We start from the raw sequence: 21,560 nt of genomic DNA on the forward strand, positions 1-21,560 counted from the left end.
GCCACCAGGCTACTAAAGGCTATTAATCATCAGCAAGGTCATTTCCAGGTCTTCCCTAACCCTAAAATTAAGCCATAGTTTGTGATTATGAAAATGCAATTACCCAACACGTTTTCCCAGTTGTTTACTTAAGCTGGGTAATTTCTTTAAATACACGTTCCCATGTTTGTTCAGCACTCTTGAAAAATGCCTCGCCCACAGCCCCAGTCCTCAGCTTTTCATTCTTCCTAAAGGCTCTGGAAGCAGTGGTGCTGGCTGCTGCCCTCCAAGAGCCATTGCCCTTCGACCTCCGCATTTCAGACATGGGAGGCGCTTCCTTTTGCGCTCGCCATCCCCCATCGCTCTGCTGCATTTCTGCGCTGCCGAGGGCTTGCTGCCGAAGCGCGAGCTGTGGTGACTGCGCAGGTGGAAGGAAGCCATTAATTAACTGGAAGAGCAGTGCTGGCTGTGATTGCTGAGGAGGGAGTTTGATTTGAGTCCTAAGATCCCATTTGTACGAGGGGAAGCTCAACAGGGCTATTCTCTCTGGGTTTTACTGCGGGGACAACAGGAAAAACATTGCGATTCCCTTGTACGTTTTCTCTCTCTGGTACTCACAGACTAATTGTACGTCTGGGTCCTGATTTTCTTCTCACGTCGGTGTATCTCAGGAGCAAATGCACTGAACTCAGGTGCGTTTTGCAGTGCTATACTTCCCCTGAAAGGGCATAATTAGCCAAAAGATTTCCTGCATTTACTATTTTACTGGAGCCTTTTCTAGTGCCAAAATAAAAAAAGACCTTTACAGATCTCCTGCATATCCAGTTTTATGTTTCAGCAGAATAATTCAAACAAACATAATTGTAAATCTGTAAAGAAAAACAACTGAGAAAATATAGGACTCCGCTTTCCTGCTGTTTTTAAAAATGGATAAGAGAAAACATGGTCATGTGGATGAACAAATGTGACAGTTGAAACTGCTATGGGGTGGGGTAAAGCACTGTATATCAAAAGAAGACATCATGTTGCGTTTTTATTAATCCTATATTTTGAGCTAAACTAAATAAAAGAAATCGCCTAATTCTAATCGACTTCATCAAGACAAATCAGATCCTCAGTGTTAAAAAAGACAAAAAAAATAGAAAAGTGGCAATACAAAGGGTTTTAAAAAAATCATTGAAAAGGACTGAACATACTGCCATTTTCTTTAAGCCTTGGGCAAACAGTAACACAGTCCTTCTAATATATAGCTGATACATTTCCTCTCTGATCCAGATTTACAATGTCCATTAGAGTCAGTCCTCAGAAGACCCAGAGAAGACTCTCTTGAGGTGAAACTTAACTTGATAAATTTTAAAGTAACATTCATGGCATTGTTCAATAAACAGTCACTTCTAGTAAACATAAGAACATCGTATTCATTTGTCATGGATGCTCATATATTATCCTTACTTTGTACATGATAGCCTGAAATATACATCTACCTTTGTACTGGTTATAGTACTGGATGTCTAGGGAAAGTAGCAGTGAATAAAAGTATGATTACATTAATAGATGTGGTAATCTTTAGGTTTTTTTCCCTGACCATCAGAGTACTATTTCAAAAAAGTCTGCAAAGTGTGTGGTAAATAAAACTCCATTATTAACAGCCCAAACTTGAAAAGAGAAGATTCTTTTTTTTTTTTTCTTGGAAGTGTAGAGCTCATAAGTTGCAGTTTTCTGGTACGCTGTAAAGAATATTTTGATAGAAAAAAGCACCAGTCTCTGAAAATACATAACTAATGCAATCATCCTCTTATTCACGCCTACTTGCAGCAAAGGTCAAACATTATCATCAGCATAAGTTCAGGAAAACAGTGAATAAAAAAATCATTATGTAACTACGTGAATGTCATCCTAGTGAATAAATATTGCACATACGGCATATAGTGCCCTTTTTATTTTTACACTTGCAGGTGCTTTATGAAGCACTGCTATATGGATTCTATGCTTGGTAGATCTGTGATGAAAACTCAATTTCCCAAATGATCTCTGATTTGCTTGCTGACATTTCTGGATTCCATTTGGACTTCAGTTGAACCAGTGTTGCAGCTTTTAGGGACCCACTCAGAGTTCAATACTTTTTAAAAAATCAAGCTCACATCACACCCTGAAGTACTCCAGAACCAGAAGCTGCAACCAGCCAACCATCCAGGCCAAAGGTGAATTAATATTAAAAGCAGGATTAAAACCCACGGTTCTCTAAACTTGTGTCATTGCTCAAGTTACTTTAAATCCTTTTTGAAGTCAATTGTCATAGTTATTCTTATCTAAAGGAAATTGCTCTTCAACTCATTCGAAGATTCAGTATTATTTGTGACAATCATTTACTCAGAAAACAACAGCATAAGAGGAATACACACTAGTTTTGATAGAAGAGCTGTAACTATGGATATAAAATGACTGACTGACTTACTTTACATTCAAGGATAATATGCATTGTGACAGGCCTAAATTGATACAGCCCGATGCCTTAAAGGACTCATTCCACTCAGCCCATGTTTGGTCATTTTGCAGCAACTTCACTATGCATGAAAATAAAGAAAATTACACAGCTCTCTGGACCAATGTTCTACCTACAGCACCTTGCTGTGCAGGTGGTCAGACCTTGAACCCCCTGTCTTGACATGCCCTGACATACCTGTGCTACTTTAAACACCAGACGTTACAACTGAGCTCCTATTACACCTAGGAACAATGGGCTTCTGGCCTTATTCCTCTCTCGGATTAACCTTTCTTTGTCCCTGACTTTTCCTTTCTTTTGGAGATCATGGACAGATAGGTAGATATCAGCCTGATCTTTCCACAATCATGTTTAGCAAATCATTGTTAATATTACTGATACTTATAATGTTTTCCTTCTGCCTCATGATCACCTGCACCTGAGATGAATCACGTAGCCATTTGTATGAACAGCTCAGTGTTACTAACCACAGGACATCACTTACAGGGCAAAGCAGGTAAGCTGGATGTAACACTGAAGCTACCCTATCACCAGAAAGCCATAGCTGGAGGATATTTGACCTCAGGACTGTTAAGAGAGGCACTAGGAAGAAGGAAACTGATCGTATGCATCTCCTGGAAAGAAGAGCTGCCATTTCTACTCTTGCTTGTTCTATCACATGGCTCTCCTCGTAGTACTTTACTGTTATATTACTGTTTTTCCCAAAATCACTTTGTGGAAGGGTCTGGAAATAACTGCAGCAGGCTGCGTGCCCACCAAAAGGAGAAGGAAGAGGGTCTATATGACTTTTGGAGGCAAGACTTCCAGCCCTCCCCAGTTTCCTTCTGGTACCCCCCAGCAGCATCCTCCAGCCCTCTCAGACTCTGCATAAACTGATCAGGAGCCTCAGTTACAAAGTTTAAATAGTTTTCCTGGAAAGTGGAGACACTTCACATTCTCTCCAGAAGGACTGATTTTGTTCCCACAGCCATGAGCCAGAGCAGGCCAATACCTCTAGCACTAAATTCCAAACAATTTTCAGAACCTACTCAAAGCTCAACATGTCAAAATGAACTAAGGAAACGGTTTTGACAAGTACTTCTGGACTAAGTTTTAAGCAATCAGTATCTGGTTAGGACAGGAATGGCTCAATATCCTGCAGAGGAAAACAGCTGACATGAGAGTAGTTTCAACTTTCCCTCTTTTAATCATGCTTTCTAATGTACTGCCAATTCACTCCTGTTCTGCCCTCGATAAGGCTGTACCGCACTGCTACGGGAACTGACTGTTCAAAAATGCAAAGCTTATACAACCTCCCATCTTTTCCTGTAGATTATTTCTACATTCAAACCACACTTTGTCACGCAAACTTCTTTCTCCAATAAAATTTGAATGGTACCAAAAAGTTGTGTTTCTGACTCATTCTTACATATACATGTTTTCAGCATGAGTAAAAGCTGAGTTAAATGTTCAGAGGTAAAAAAAAAAAAAAGATGATGCTAACTTGTTATGCTTATTTGGGTTGTTTTTTCAAAGTGCTGCACAAATGTTTACTAATTTATGGTTAATTTGCTTTAGACTGTAGAGCTTTAATTGCATACAGTCTTGTTTATTGCTACTATTATTTGTTCGCATTGCAGTGTTGCTGCATTTCATATTGGAGGCGTCATTGCACAAATAGACAGGATGACCTGTTCTCTCTCCAAATAATGACTACACTAATTTAAACCAAGCTTCGATGCATGTAAACAAAAAGTATTATAAGAATAGGGGAAAGGAAAAAGAGAATGGGGAAAGAATAACAATTAGCTGATAGGGCTGCATAGATTAAAGATATGCACAACTTAATGAGCTCACATACATAATGCATTTATTTAAGGTAAGCCAATAAGAGCTGATAAAAAAACACACATTTTGTCTGCAATATCTTTTGCTTGAAAATTTAAAAAATCAATTTCTTCAATATTTTCAGTCACAGATATATATTTTTTCCATAAAAACTTGTCCCTCTACAATTTCAGTTCATGATGCCTTATGGGAGCTGGAGCTAAGCACTATTATTCTGCATTTATATCTCCTGGCTCACTGCAAAGTCAGATTACTTTTCCCAGGACACACAAGGCTTGAGCACTACAGTGTACCCAGAGGGTGCTTGTTTGCAGTATATTTAGAGAATTGTAGCCCGTCTAAGAGACCTGAGCTAATAGATGAGAATGGAGACATGTGACACTAGAGCAATAGCTTCTGTGAAGTATTTTAGTAACACTGCTTACCTGATATTTTTTTTTGCTATTTCATTAGTCAGCCCTACAATAAACAAATAAATAACGGAATGATCTTAAATTTTTCAGCTCTTAGATACAAAACTTTTTTCTAAACAGGAGTTGTATCAGTAAGTCCATTTAGCGTCACGTATTCTGCACCAATTAACATCTTAAGCACAATCTCTGCCTCCAAACTGTACCTGTTGCTCATTTAAGGAATAGAATCTATCACTCTTCAATACAAACAAACAAATATATAGTCTATTCACATACGAAGGTCCTTCAATATTCTTTTAAAATTATAACCAAAATCATCCGGAAAAAGACATGGGTAAAAGTGTTCTTCATGTAAATGGTCAGACAGCGTTTTGCATATAGTATCAGTGAAAGAAAATTACTTTTTATTGTTACTTGAAGACTAATCAGTACAATGAGTTCTTTCCTGGAGAGTTTGTCTTTTGGGAAAGACAGGAAGGAACATCTGGGAAAAGAGGCGTTTACTACACCCTGTCAACCGTAAGATAATAAAAAAGCACATTCCTTGTTTATTTGACTTGGTCTTCGTATCTTTAAACTACTGCAAGTGTCACATAGAAGATTTCTAAACAGACAAATGAATTGTTAGTACACTTTGAACAAACTACTGAATGACAGCAGTTCCTGAAGAATGTAAAACCTTTAGACCCACAGTATTGTTTAACAAAGTTGCGCCATCTATGGACTGTGTCCTTCATTTCTAAAGGTAGTTTATGCATTGCTCCATTCAATGACACAGTTAACAAAGTACACTAAGGCTGGTGGTACCGGCTCAGACCAAAAATCCATCTAGCTCATACGACCTAGAAGGCATAGTCCCATTTCCATAGTGACTTATGTGCCTAAATTACATTCTGAGTGAATGGGATTTAGGCTCTTAGAGACAAGAACCATAAAGGTACAGTTAGGTCTGCCATTTAGGAGCTTCTGAAGTTTTCAGAGCTGACATCTAAGCCAGGTATGCAAACCGTTCTTCTCATAGCATTTTCTTCTTGGTTCATTTCATTTTTCTTCAGCAGTCTGGCTTTCCAGCCATGCTTTCTACTGGAAATCTCCCTCAAATAAATAAATTAATGTGCAAAGTGCTTGGATTCCCTTTGCAAATGGGGTTTAGGAAATCCACTTAGCTTTGCAATGTGAAAAGCAGCAATGCTTGAACGCTTTTAAAAGCTCTAAGTGAGATCTAAGTGTCCATACACCAAGGTTTACTTTCCTTTGCACTCCAGAGATTAGATGGGTTTTTAAAGCATTGACATATGGAAGAGGTATTGCCAAGCTGTACAGTCCCATCTGGGGACCAGTGATTGATGAGGAACAGAGAGGTAAGTGGTCTGGAGTTCTTCAGAGCTCATCAGCTCCCTTGGCCTATGTAGGCATGCCACCACGCTGCCTGTTGCCCACCTTCATCAGAGATATTTATATAAGGGAGGGCAAAGGTTGGGCTCTACAGAAGGGAAATGCTCCCACAGCTGCTCCCAGAGATCAGGGCATGGGTGAAGGTTTCCTGGATCTATTCTTCCATGAAATTTCCAGATTGGAAATTTCAGAGTGAAATAACAATAATTGCTTCAGATTCACAGTTCTCTATTAGCAAAGGATTCATGACACTAAGAAACTTAAATCACTTGATTTAAATTCACTTCTCCAAATTTAAATAGAGAAGGGAAATGTAAGGAGTCTTATAAAAGTAGTGTTACTCTAAACGCACACTGCATAATCAAATAAAGAGAAAGGGAGGAAAAGTCATATTTGAAGGATAAATGAAACTTCTCTCCCTCTCTCTATCTCACTCCAAATGCTTGCTCCAAATGCTTGCAACATATAGGGCTCCAAACACCTAATGATGCAACATGGGTTAGATTAATATACATTGGAAGCAGTGGTGTAGGAATATGAACATAAGTGTGGTGTACCATGTAAGATCAAAGGTTGACCAGCATCCTGTTTTCAACAATGATCAGCAGAAGAAGGTTTAGGGAAAGAACACAAGAACAAAGTAAGCAGGATTTACTGATTACTTAATTAACACTGATACTTATTTTTAGTATGCCCTCCAGCTTCTGGCAATCTGTAATTTAGGAACTTCCTGAACCAAAGGTTGCTCACACATCTTGGCATCTGCTGAACTGATCTTCCATGACTTTTCCTTCAGATAGCTTCCTAAGCCCCCTTACAACCTCTACAACCTCCCATGACAATGACTTCCATAGCTTAAGACAAATGGCTGTCAGCCAGGAGACTCTGAGCCACACAATAGCAAACACTAGATATGGGGACTACAGTGGAATTTAGGCCATTTACATTTGGGGAAATCCTTGTGATGTAGCAGAAAATATTTATTTCATTCTAACCTTATCAATAAATTGCAAATGAATTCTCTGAAACCTGTGAATTACCTTTGCGATTAATTACAATACCAGTCATCCGCTTTTTCACAATGCCTTCTTCTTTCACAGACCTACTCAGCCCTGTGCTTGGTGGGCCTCATTCTCTTCCCAGATACCTCTATAAATCCACTGAGACAAAACAAACTAAACGGAGTCCAAAGTGAGGTAAAACCATGCAAATCAGATTTAGTAGCTGTATTGTAGCTCTGTTTGTTTTCCTTTATTTGTTGTAAGGCTACAGTGTTATGTCCACTATCAAATCCAGGGAAAAGAGCTGAAAGCCTCTGGACTATATAACAGTCATCCAGTGGAATTTGCTGCAAGTCAGGAAGCATTTGAGACATCTCAAAGAGAGGAGAGGCTGCTTCCACAAGCAGTGGGAACAGGAAGTGGCAGCCCTGCCTCAGGGGCAGGCTCTCCTGCCGCCTGCCCAGCACTGCCTCCCTCTCTTGCTGGCAGCAGGGCTTCCCAAGGAGCTGCTGTTGGTCCTTCCCAAGTATCCAGAAGGAGTTCCCTAGAGAAACATTCTAGTTCACCACATTTTTCTGTGTGGGAATTATATACAGTACTTCCCCTTCTGATGCCTATCACATATTTGAGAAGTCATCTGAAGTTGCTGTATTCTGTTTCGCCCCTGTTATCAAGTCATAGTATTAACACAACAGAGATAATTACAGCTACCATAAATTAATAACAACAATTCACATTGTTTGTTAAGCATCAAAAGTATATTCTTCGACAAGGCACATAAAGGGGAGTCCCTGTCCCCAGAAAAATTATCATTATCACAGCTTCTTAGAGATGGTTAGAGGACAGAATGAAGACTTGAAGCTCCAGATATTTTATGAAGATCTTGGATCAGTCACCTAACCAATTATGTCTCATCTGCCTTGGTATGAAGATAATAAAAAGAGATCCTGAAACATTTTGCCTTACTTAGCTAAGGTTCAAAGTCAAGTCAAAATGATGCATCAACTCGGATGTGTAGCAAGAATTTGCCCAAAATGTCAGTACTGTATGAAATCAGCTACTGCTTATGGGCAATATTTCTTGAGCTGAGCCATTCTCATAGCATACTTTGGGCGTCATGATGATCACGCTTCTCCATCTCCTGAGGCTCCCCTGATTGTCTGTAAATATCTATTATTTTGCCTAGGTTTAGATCGTAAGTTTTTTGGATAAAGGATTATCTCATCTTTGTTCATATAAAGAACCTTGCACAGTGTGACAAAGACTCTCAGGTACTATATATATGTGTGTGTATATATACATACATACATACATACATATATATTTATATAAATGTTCAAGAGAATTTCCCACAAGAGCTGAGAAACAGGCTGACTCAGAGATTTACGTGTAGTATTCTTTGAGGAAAGAAGTATTTGCAAACAATGGGCATTTCTGCTAGCCAGCAATACTAAACAGCTTTCTGTACATACTGGTCCTGACTGTGTGACAGATCCTTGCTGAATTTCCAGAACTGGATTTTTCCAAAAAGAAGCAATGTAATTATTCAAGTATCACTGTTTGTGAGCGTTCCTCTGACAACGTACAGAAATAAAATGAATTATCACTGCAGTTAAAGAAAAGATTTATGGCCCAGCATGTTAACTGATGGCTACAATATCCGTGGGATGCTTTGTAAGTATTGCTCAGTATGAGGCTTCTTGCAATTCAAAGACATGCTTTAAACATTTTATATTGCAGTTTTGAAGGTACTTTGATGTTTTGCTTTTCTTAACTGCATTCTGTGTCTGTTCCTACAGTTCTGAATTCAGGGCAACTGAGCTAAATTCAACTTCAGGCTGTCCTGCCGAACAGCTGCACGGAAGAAATAGCATAAACAGTGAGAATGGCCTTCCAAAACAAGGGGAAAGATGGGTATTTCTCTCTTAATTTGAGGCCTTTTTCAGACAGTAATGGGAACGCTCCAGCCCCCAGATCTGAAAAATCAACCTGACTTGTAAATACCAAAATCTGTATATCTTACATGGATGCTCCCTTCTACATTACCTCTTTACTTTCCTGAAATCAGTACCCTGTGGCTTCTAGTCAAGGGGTCCTGAGATGCAACATAGCTCATCCTTCTTATAGCCCAGCCACATATGAAACTGGTGTTCTTCTCCCTTTCTTTACTCCTTAGCACTTCATTTCCAAGCCGCCCACGTGAAAAGGCAGTATATTTGGTCATGCTTGTCACAGATGGACACATCCTGCTACGGACTGAGCTGAGCTGTTCTGAGCATTCAAATTCAGCTAATTTGCATCCTCACACTTTGCCAGATGTCCAGCTCTGCCTACACACAAGCCTCAGGACACGTGACAAAGCAGAAACCCTGTGATGGTCTAGCACAGAAGCAGAGCAGAGCCAAAGAGGAGCTGAAGACATCGATCACTGCAAGGCTGCAACCGAGTTCAACTGTCTAAAGAGTGCTTAAAAGGCCAAACCGGCTGCTGTCCACGAGACAAGGGGATTATTCACAGAACTCGCATTACTCATTTGACCAGAGTGACAATGGCCTGTGTGAGCCTAGGCCTCTAGAAGTATTTAAATATTACCATAGATACTTCCCCTCAGCTTCTTGTACTCTGTGTTACTTTTCAAAAATCAGCTGGACGAATCACTGACAAAACCACGAAAACTGTCTGCCAGATGGCGGCCACTGATTAATTTGTCTTAACTTCAGCCAAAAAGGAAGAAAATGTGATGGGTGGAGCAGTAAAGACAAGCACAATCAACATCCGACCAAATAGGGTTTCCTGTCACCTTGGGAACTACACTGATTGGCACTGCAGTTTCCTGTGTACAAGCTAAAACCAGTAGCAACTACAGTAACAAGAATAAATGCAAGATAAGAGACCTGGGAATACAATAAAATTGTTATAAAATTCCTGACTGAACCTCACAAGATGGTAAAAACAAAATCAAGGGTAAGTATGGGGCATGTGCTAAACTGAACACTTCCCTGCATTTGAGACAGGAAGAAGATCAAGTTGCATCAGAAGAATTTTTCTGATCAGGAGTGGGCTCATTTGCCTGAATTACCCACTCCCAGACAAAAATTCCACCTGCTTGGAAGAGTTCTTAGTTCTTTGTAGGAGAAAAAGGGATGTAGGACAATTTGGAGATTACAAAGCAGAGATGGACTTAAGAGGGCAAAGGTACTGTCTACCCAAGCTACTCTGAAATAATTTGCAAGAGGTGCTAGAGACAGAGGGAAATGGACTGCAGGTGCAAGCTTGGCAATGGTACATAGTTATTTGCGTCTACTCAAAGATCCTAATTCCTATACAGTATTGTTTCAAATAGCTCTAGTCAAAAGCAAAACACCTTCTAACAGAGTCAGCAGTGAAATGGTTAAAATATAATATTTAAAAGGTCTTTGTTAGGCTGGTGTCTGAGTTCACTTCCCCTTCAGAGAAATGGGACAATTCACATTCCTGCCCTCTTCCTAAACTGCAGATAAGAGAAGATGTCTATAACGGATTGGACCAGATAGAACATTTGTACAATTCAGAGGTCCAGTGTTCGCAGGTAGTTTTCAGAATGACTGTGCAATAACAGAAAAGGGGCACAAAATGCAAGTTGGAGGTAAAGGCTTATTCTTTATCTAATGATGAATTCATACTCTAAAACATACTTTTTATCTCTCAGGCACAGAGCAGGAGACTCACAGTTGGATCCTGTTTCAAGTTCTCCATTACCTACACCTGTTTCTCAAACAGCGGTAGCACAGGTTTTCAGCCCTTGCCCTGTGCTGTAACCCAGTGTGCAGGTGCAAGCAGTCACACTGTGGTCTTCCAGTTAGTTGAGACTGCCTACAAGGTCCCTGAGGAGGAAAGAAGCCAAATGCCAGGCTGCGGGGAGGCCTTGCACTGATGGAAAGGAGCATTACTAAAAGACACAGCAGCAGCTGCCCACAATCAGGACCGTTCCCATTGCATGAGCTGCTGTACCAGATGTACACTTCTTCATCTGCAGGCTACATCTCCAGTAAGAAATAAAACAGTGCCAGGAAACAATCGCAGGCACTGCAATGCGATCATCAATATTGTTTAATTTCAAGCCTTGCCCTTGGCTTGTTTTCAGCCTGTGCTGAGTAGGGCTCCCCAAATCAATTCCCCAGCATAGTCTGGGAACTAGCTGATGCACAGACCACTCCCAGTAGGTAGCCTGCATCCAGCCCCCCTCTTTTGGAGGGAGAGGGAGTTCAGTGGTATGGATACAAGCTATTCAGTGCTAGCTGACCTCAGTGCTAGTGAACGTTTCTGGGTATATTTTATTAATTAGTGCATCTCATACACTAGGACAGATGACAGTTGAAAGGTCTGCCAAAAGAGAGAAAGGCATTTTTAGGTCCTTCAGAAAGTTTGTTTTACAGTGTTCTTTCACTCTTCTTAAATGGTGTGTACGAATAGTAGCTCTTAGCACTTTCACAATACTTCAAGTTAAGATCTCATCTTTGGCACATCTTTTCAGACTGATATGCCAGCCTGACAGCTTCTATCCAGTGCATAGCAATAGTGCCAGAGGAGGTTTATGCAGCATGTCCAAAGTGCTCTAATGAGTCGCTGGCAGAGACAGACTGGCACTCAAGAATTCCTGCCTCCCACCTCAAACTCAGTTTACTAGTCCCTGGTGCTTTTCAAATTCATTGTGATAGGATATCACTGTAAAATTGTTCTCCAGCTATTACTTTTGTGTTGGCACATAGCTCTGCTTTGAACAATTACACTGACATTTTCCTGAAAACAATCCCTAGCATTTAAATTAAGAATGCAGAAAGCATATTCAGCTCCACACAATAGGGTAAATTTATCCTCCAAATCTATGCAAAGCTAGTATATTTTCGCCAGGAAATTCAAGGCCCCTTCCTGTAAATAAATTAAGTTCCCATGCTTATGTCATAAATACAAAAACTGGCATGTTTACAGTATTCCAACTGCAAGGTGCTACCCTCTGAGTATTACTTTAAATGATTACTCACAATAGACTGTTTCATATAAAGACAGCAGATCAGCAACACCATAATTACATTTGCTGTACCAACTGTGTTCTATGATTTAAAAATCAAAACAGAACCATAGAGAATTGCTGGAAAATTTTCTCATCTATTAAATAGAGTGGAGATTTGGTTCAACAGCGATATCCTGAGATGCAACTTCCATTACGTTAATGAAGCAAGGCACATTAGGGTTTTTATCCTGTTTCCAGTGCTTCTTACTAGTTGAACCAGTGCATTTATTTGGTATATAGTATTGTTAATATAATGATTCATTTTAATGGATACTGCTTTTCTAATGCCAGGAACATACGTATTACAGTTAATATTTGTCATTGACTGCATTTGTCATCCACAGTATTTGTCTTCCAGATGGTAATTGACAAGGCACAGAAATTGTAAAGGTGGCCAGAACAATAGTTTAATTTGTGTGCCTATGAAGAATAACCGATAAGAGAGATGACTGATTAGTTATCAATATTAACATAGGAATACTCTTCCATCTCCAAACTTGAAGCCCAAACTTTACAGGATTTTGTCTCTAATGTTGACAAAGACAAGATGTTTCTGAGAAGGGATTCCAAAGATAGACAGAGAACGAGTATTTTCATTATTTGTGTGTGTGTGTGTGTGTGTGTGTGCACGCGTGAGTACTTTTAATAATATGCTCCTGATTTGAACGTTATCTTTTGGCAGTGAGTTCCACGGACTAGTATGGGTTATTTGAACAAATACATTTTTCTAACTGTTTTAAAATGTCCTGCCTTTCTTTTCCATCAAAATATCTCTTTGTTGTCATATTATAAGAAAGTGGACAGAAGTGAGCATTTATGATCTTCTTCTCTGACCTCTTGCCTTGACTTTTCCTCCTACTATTCTCTCTTCTGATACCTACTGTGATTTTCACTGGAGGTGGTAAACTTGGTTGCACGCTTACCAAACTTGCACAGTGTGTGGCTGAATGACATGAAGTCAACGGGTAGTCCTCTCCCCTTCACTTTTGCTCATGCTCGCTTTGACTGCCTTCCCTTTCATACAGCACCTTCCTTTCCCTGTGTCACTGTAGTGGTTCCACATAGTTGCAGGATTCTTTTATTTCACATTTTAAAAATATTTTATTTCACTTATCTGACAGGTTTTTCTTGTATTTACTGGACTTCTCCTTTTTTCTCCACTCTCTTGTATGTATTTGCATAGAAAGAAAATTGAGTACAAAGCACATGTAAAATGTTACTTGATCAGAACGAGTCCTGCATGCCCTTAGCACCCAGATATGTGAACATAAGGCGCTCTCCCTCTTAGACAGAACCATTATCCAACAAATGTATAATAGATTGAGAAAACATAGGGCTGTATTTTTTCCCACAAATCGTCTAGATAAAATGGACTCAGTTTTAGGTCTCTGTAGCTAGGATGGAATACAAATGCTTAAGAAGACTTTCAGAAGTACTGCGTGTGTATTTTTTAATATACATGGTAGAATAACTTTTTTCCATATTTTCTGTCTTCCCATGTGCTTTTGCATGCTAGGTACTAACTAAGTTATCTGAACAAAATAGGATATTCTGCATTAGTTGAAATACCTTTGTCCTTGTCACAAACAATACCAGAACAAAAACTCACAGCAGTAGTGGCTGGGGAAAGGAGTAAATCCATTTGATAAACAAGTGAACATGTGCTGCTGTAGTAAATTATTTATCTTTACTTGCCCACCGTGTCTGTGTTTGAAAAAGGACCATTTGCATTGTAAATTCCAGTGTCAGCCCTATGATACTGTGACAGTTTACGGCAGCAGACAGCCACTAGGGACCAAGGTTAGCTCTCCCGCTCCATTGGTCAGTACCAGCACTAGGTTGGTTGCTGGTGAAACAGGTATTTGCTTGCTGCATAGGAAGGCACAATAGCGAAAACACTAGAAGAACTAATTTTTAAGCACTCTGTACCGAATGTTTCACGAGACTCCAGGAGACCCTGAAGAAAGCCCTTCACCCTGCTTGGTCTACCCTCTATAATTAACCATAATAAAAAAGAAATCATTGCGGCTTTGTTCTAACAGTCTCTTCACCTGCAGGCCTGTCATTCACGCTTTCACTTTTGGCCACCGCCACTTCACTGATTTCCCAAGTGCATGCTGAATGCGGGCAGACGGCCTCTGTCAGTGGTCAGGAAAATAATGAGGTGGCCTCACCTAATGAGGCCACAGGCCAGCTATGCCCCTGACTGCACGATCACCTTCCTGCTCCAAGAACTACAACCAAAGCTAAATTAAAAAATGCTAGCTGATTTCACACCAAATCCTTACTTCAGAGTTTACTGAAATGAAAAGGGGGTCTTTGAGGACCCACAGCGAAAAGCCCTGCATGAAAAGGAATACGCTGTCTTTCCGTCCCCGGCAGAAACGAAGCCTGAGATATACGGCAATACTTTCTGCCTGCTCTAGATGTCACTGTCCCCTCGCCCAAGCGCTGCGCTGCATGGCTCCCGGCACTGCAGCAGCGGAGGACCCAGGTACATGCTGCACGCATTACAGTGACATTCAGATCCTGCCAATTATAAACAGGGGCCACAGGGCCTCCCAAGCAGCGGTAGTTTGAGGATATATTCTTTGTAATGAAGTGTGAGGTTTGGTCCAGCTATGGTTAGTTGGAAATCAGGTCCTATGATTTTTGATATTCTTCAATATTAAACCCATGATAATACTTGATCTGCCAATCTCTTTTACCTCCACTGTTAGAAACATGCCACTTTTCTGGACTCGTGAAGCTATCACAGGTCCAGAGGAACAAGACTTATTTAGAAGTGCATTAATCAAGGCGCGAAACACGGGAGTATGTGTCACATAGAAATCATTTTGGGCATTATGCACGTTTGATAATGAAAATGTTGCATAACCTGCTGGGGAAACTGTTCCTTACATAAATTGCTAAATAAGAGCCTCTTCAGAGAGATGCATAGCAAAAAATGTACATGGACGTGGCTCTAGTATTCAGATGCAAAATACACTTTCAGAGCCGGGACAAACTCCCAGTATCATTTTGATGATCTATGGACAGTCGTGGAATAACAATTCATCTGCCTCTGTATCAGTCAATACTACTCTTATTAAAAAAGGAAAGGTTAGGAGGGTCAAATGCTGATGTGGTGCTTTGTAGATACACAACTCTGCCCTATTTTTGCTTTTAGATGCGCTCCCCAAAGCAGCACCTAGTGTGCTGAGCAGGGAGAGCTAGAGAGGCAGGTATCATGGGGCTTTTGTGTCGAGAACCATTCTCCAGAGATACTGTTACAAATTTCCCATTTGATGGCTAGGCACAGCAGTTGGATTGCTCCCTAGTTTGGCCCATGGTCCTGTGATTTCTCATCAGAGATACAATCTTCTCAATCTAGATCATACTAGTCGTTTTATTTTATGACTATGGATCACACTTAAGGAATCAAAATAAGAGATTCAAATAGATAGAAAAAAACTGCTCAAGAACAACTGTCAAGTCATCAGGTCAAAGAATTGCAATGATAAATTTGTCAGGGAATCTCTGTATTCAACTAGCATGCCCAGGAGCTTTCTGCTCCTCTGAGTAGAAAACGCAATCAGGGTAGCAAATGCTACTGAATGGGGTGTACCGAAGCTAGGACTATGATCAAGAGGAGACCTATAGCCTTGATCCCACTCCATACCAATAGGAAAAGGACTGTGGGCAGCCTGTTTTTACAGCTTGCTGCTTGCAGCTTGCAGATCAGTCCTATGAGGTCCACTGCTCCAATGTGTAAAGCTATTTAGGACACAGCTGCTGCTGGGCAAGAAAGTGGAAAGGGATTTCAACTTGTCCACATAGCTGGCCATCAGATGATGTCTGAGGTAAAATGTGTTGCTGCATTAGTTATAATCTTTTGCCTCCAGTGTTCCCGTGTTTCAAAACGTGTGTAAAGTTGTTCACAGAACAGGATCCAGTAAACAAATAATAAGAAAAATATATAAAAATAGCTGAGTATTTCAGAGGAAGAGAAGACAACCTATTCCCTGAAGTGCTCTCCCTCACATCCCCCGACCTTCATATCACTGGGCTCAAAATAAACATAAAGCACCATTTCTTAGAAATGAACTTGAGGTAATAAAGTATAGCTGTGGTAAAAGATTACCAAAAAAAAAATGCGGAATGGGATGTTACCACAAGTGCTTTCATTTTTTCACAATCAGCTATTAGTGTTCTTTTACAGTGGAAATCAAAGTGCTTGGTTTCTTTAACTTCCTTTTCTTTAGTAATAAGCTGAAATGTCTGTCTTGTTTGATCAAATAGCAGGTTTAGCTTCCTCTTTGTATTTCAGGTCTCCATTTGACATGTCTGACCCAGAACGTCTTTCAAAAGGATGAAAATTGGTTTAGAAGAATTAAAGGACAAGCTCCTATTTGCAGTAGTGAAAATTAAGATCCTAGATCAGTAGTTCTTTATGTTCTTTTTTTGAGAGATGCAAATACTTATTTCCTGGTCCTTACCTACAAATTCCCTCACCAAATTCCTTCATCTCAGTCCCTCTTAACTATTATGCATGTTATGTTAAATGCCAGGTATTATAAACTGGCTGTGTAATGCCTGTACTTGTGTGCTGTATTTTTAGGAACTTGTGGAACGAGAGCAACTATGAAAATATATTTACTTGCCTCCTCCGTTCCTTATTTTTGTAGCTGCAGAGCTATCACTACATATTTTACGACAGATCTGCCTTCAGCGTCTTTTACTGTGGAGGACGCGAACCCTGTCTCCTAGTTCTGTCTGTGCCTCATAAAACCATTGATAAAATCTCTGTCATTGAAATCCCATTGTTGAAGCTGAAGCAGAGCTACTGCTAAACTCTGAAAGTCCTCAAAGAAAATGTTCCGCTTGGTCTCCTTTTCATTCTGATTTCCCTTTCATATTTGCATTGCGTCTGTTCTTTCATTTATCTTCTGTGCAGGGGTAGAAGAGTTCAGTTACATTGCTGCATGCTACGTTAGTTATTCAGAGCACTGATGCTTTATGAAAGCTGCCTGCAGCCATCAGGCTAGAAATTATAAAGGTTTCTAACAGAGGAGAGACAGATGTCAGTGTGCATTCTCCTGTGGGAAGAATAACCAGTTTTATGAAAGAAAGACTGGCCCAGTTCTTTAAAGGTAGAATGAGTGATTTCTGGCAATGTTTGGTGCCCAAGTATTTCTGAGGAGCTGAGCACAAGTATCAGTTTCTTTATTAACCACTTCTTTCTCTTTTTTGCAAAGTCTGTAGACCTTGGACTGTTCCCCTACCATCATGGGAACCTAGATTTAAGAAGGAAAATTATCTAACAGTGAAAATGGAAGCACTGTACAAGGTTAGCAAATGCACTCAGTTGGTGTAAATACTGCTTCTGTCTAAGTTTTCCAAGGGCTGAGATGTCTGATCTAGGACAATCCAGGAATGACAGGCATGAAAACAAGATATTTCTAAATTGTGCATAGCTGTGAACTCATTGGTCCTCTCCATTTTGCTCTTTTTACTTCTGCAAGGTGAACAGAACTATCCACCATCCCATCTCCATGCTTCTGGGAAGCCTTTTGGATAGGAGAGACGAAAAAGGCAGTGAAGTAGCCAGGCTGACAAGCATTAGGGACTCCGTGACACTGAGAGAGTCCTTTACTGGAGAAATGTAATCAGCCCTTGTGACCTCTGCCTGGGTCTCCAGGATCAAAAAAGGCAAAAATCAACAAAATTGAAAAATAAAATATTTGGGTAATAGTTGGACAGGAAAAGAAACAAATTAGCAAAAAGAATTCCAGTTAATCTGAACACAACCCCCTGGATCTTTGTTCGTATGAAAAGAAGGAAATTCCAATAAGATTAGCATAGTGAAATCCCACTTCTCAGATGTTTGGAAGGTCAAATCTCCTATTCGTTGACAGAAGAGACACATCTCAAATCAAGCAGCATGAGTATAACACAGCAGAATAAATCCAGAACATGCTGGGGCACCATCTTACCTTTCCTGGAGCCCCACAGGTTTCATTCTAAAAGGAGACGGACTGCCAGACAGGGGAGGTTTGAGCTCAGGAACACATTGGCCTTGAGAGTCCACTACAACATTTACAACTTTTGGAGCCTGTTCAGGCTGGACCATGCTGTTGGTGGTCTTGTACTCGGACTGAGATGTCTGCAAGGGAAGGGGCGAGAGGTGGATCTCCTGCTTCTTCTCCTTCTCGTGTCTCAGTGACAACTGGATCTTCTCCTTTAATCTGTACAAAACCTACAGAAACAGAGAAGAAAGCCCACTCATTTTAATCCCAATTTTCTTGTAAACAAGGTAAGGAAAGCATCACAAACGCTAGATGAGATTGCTATATATGGCTTTCACTTCTAGAAGGTAATCCACAAGTTGTGTTACATGGCATTTCCCACAACAGGACAAATATTTCCATTATATAAACCACAGTGCGTACATGTGGGCGGTAGGGATTTTAACAGTTCTCATTGTGAGCCAGTAATTATTTGTTATAGCAGCAGTTGTATTATTAAAGAGATAAAAAACACAGAATGGAAAATAGTTGTCAGAAAGATCACTGTGGAGAAGGAAATACTGATATAAAATAAATAAATAAATAAATAAATAAATTAGCAGAAGTTTAACACGAGAGACAATGGTACAATATAAAATAGATGCTTATGATTATCTGTTTCTAATGATAACAACTGCAATTTCCTTTACTGTATACGTTCTTAAAAACTATTAGTCATTTCTAACGGAGCTAAGAGTTGAACACAATAACTTTACTAGGCCACTTTTGTAATGGTAGGCTGCTACTACTCTGAAATACCCCTAGTCTTTTTTTTTTTTTACCAAAAAACTCATGAACATCCTTAAATAAACATACACTGTTCTGTAATAAAGCTGAACTGATGCATAGCCTGTGTAGCTATTTAAGGATCTGTGGCCATTTAAAAAAGTCTGTTTTACAGTTGCCAAGACATTGAAATCTAAAAACACGATTATATTAGGATTCTCAATCCAGCTATTATTGTATGAAATTGGAGGACAGATTACCTGCAGCAAGTCCTCTTCCCCTGAATTTGACATCCAAGCTGTCGTATACTGGCTCAGTAAGGACTGGGAGGTAGCGCCTGTGCAGTTTTGCTACTCCAAAGGAGCCTGTATTATGCTTATTGAACAGATCTTGCCTCTCTTGGATGGAATATAAAAAACGATTTCTGAACTGTAGTTTTGCCACTTTCAAAATGTGCCTTAAAGCTGAAGAAACTTAGGAGAATTATTATCCTATCTCTGTAATAATCATAGTATCCTAAATACTGTTTGTGGAAGTGGGCGAAAGCCACTTCAACAGCTTTTTGAAGGTGTTTGCTGATGCCTTCATACCTTCTACTCTACTTTAGCTGTTGCCAGAAAGCATTCTAACTGCATCCTGATTTGCAAAGCCATAGAAACAGATCCTAGAGCAAACCCTTTTTCTGCTGCAAATCAGAGCTTCTTTGATGGCTGTCGCCCTGCTAGCACTGCATAAAGATCTATCACTCCATGGCTCTCCAGTGAAGCCTGGATGTGTCTGATGCGTTTGTTTTTTCAAGGATTAGTATTAGAGGTTTAGCTGGGAACTGACCTAATGCCATTAGCAATACACCCATTAAACAAGGCTTAGCTATGCAAACCATCTGTTCATTCAGAAGAATTCTGAATTAAACTGTACGGATAAGATAAGCTGCTCTTGGCCATTACTTTGCAGAAAAACAAACCGTGAAGCAAAGACACAGGCATCAGTAAAGATAAAACAGAACCTTGAAATATTTTAACCCTCTTTTCCCCCCAGTGATTGTTTTGGTCTCATTTGTTCCTGGTAATCCACAGATACACAGCTCAGACATTCACAGCTATGATAATGTTTACCATACCTTCCTGTGGCTGGTATATTTTGACATAGTTTCTTCCTTTGGAGACTCAGGAAATTAAGTTTTGGGGTTCTAAACATCGGGACTAGTACTATTTCCCATCCTTTTTAATATTCTACTACTAGAGCCTAGAAAAAAGATAGCCTGCAACTAGTGGAAACTGAAAACTGAAAAGTGTTAAAGAAGCACATTTGATCTAAGAGCTAACAAATCTTCCTCAGAGAGTTGAGGCAGTCAATTTTTTAATGAATTCTAGGTAAAGAAAAACAAACAAACAGGAAACGGCTAAAAAGACAGCGGCCAGTCCAGGCTCCAAGCAAACAACTTTGTTGTAGTCCTATTTCAAGTCCATCTAAATGCATCCATCTGCCAGTATGGATGGAAATAGATATAAACCCCTTCAATTAGGAATACTGAGGTTTTACAGATATCCCAGAAGATTCACTGTGCAGATAACCAAGACACATAGGTCAACCGAACAATATTAAATACTGTTTACAAGGACACATAAGGTGGGGCATCCTTAACTCTTTAACATATTAGGCCTAGGGTTCAGAGTCACCATTAGCAGAAAACTACTTTCCGTCTCCTCTTTGATTCTGTTGATACAGAAGAACGAGAGGGTGCTCAGAGAACCCTATTCACTCATTATATTTCTGCTCTGTGTATATGGCACCAGAAAGCTGGCACGCTACCAGGCTGCCTTGGCCAGTACCTCCTTTCTACCCATTCAAAATATCAGCAGAGAGCCCTTTCACTTACCTTCAGAGAAAAACAATGACTCCCCTAAGGTCTCTGGGATGAAGACATCTTGGAAACAGTTACATGGAGCAGTGTTAGGAAGCTCATCTGCCTCACAGTGTTTAGGGCACCCAAGACTGTATAGGAAAATCTCACAGAAACTAAGGGAAACGAAGACTGTTCACTAACAGAAAGGGTTCTCTCTAGCAAGTGCTTAGCGACACGTGTGTGTGTGCCTGTGTTCATGTCTCTGCATGAGCGGCGCTCTTGTGTGCATTTGTACACGAGAAGAAAACCTCCTAGTAAAATTGCCCTCGAGCCCTGGGGAAAGGATGAAAGAACAAAAATGTGACAGAAGTTAGTCACGTTGTTTAATGCATTACTGGCAGGCATTTGGATAGCCTGATGCTAAACGCACTATTAAAAGTTCTACAGAAACAAAACAGAAAAATTCCGACGATCTAGGACCAGTTTATCTACAGAAAAATTGCACTCTTGATTTTAACCCCTACTTTCTCTTATTTCAGTTCAATCAGCTTAAACCTTCTGGCAGTATGATTATTTTATGTATCTTTGGTTTTGCTTTAAATCTTTAAATTGGTTAAAGCTGAAGTGGGCGGGCTGATATCAGCTAGTTGCACATATTTTACAACCAAAGTGCTTTCAGAAATCCTGTACCATTTTATGAATCCTAAAAACTTGTAAATTTAAGAACAAATGATAGGTCATGTGAGAAACAGTGGGATGAAATGCTTTTTGGT

At 40.0% G+C, this 21,560-nt stretch overlaps 1 protein-coding gene across 2 annotated transcripts in view; it reads right to left on the reverse strand.

Annotated features, from left to right (window-relative positions):
* PTPRR (protein tyrosine phosphatase receptor type R) overlaps positions 1-21,560 on the reverse strand; it is a 162,820-nt gene that overhangs the window by 43,378 nt on the left and 97,882 nt on the right. For both annotated transcript variants that reach the window (XM_068935629.1, XM_068935621.1), the window contains one exon: positions 18,144-18,406. In XM_068935629.1, coding sequence (XP_068791730.1) covers positions 18,144-18,406 — 263 coding nt within the window. The remainder of the gene's footprint in view (positions 1-18,143; positions 18,407-21,560) is intronic.

Source organism: Struthio camelus, chromosome 1 (genome assembly GCF_040807025.1).
Source record: "Struthio camelus isolate bStrCam1 chromosome 1, bStrCam1.hap1, whole genome shotgun sequence".
Taxonomy (NCBI): domain Eukaryota; kingdom Metazoa; phylum Chordata; class Aves; order Struthioniformes; family Struthionidae; genus Struthio; species Struthio camelus.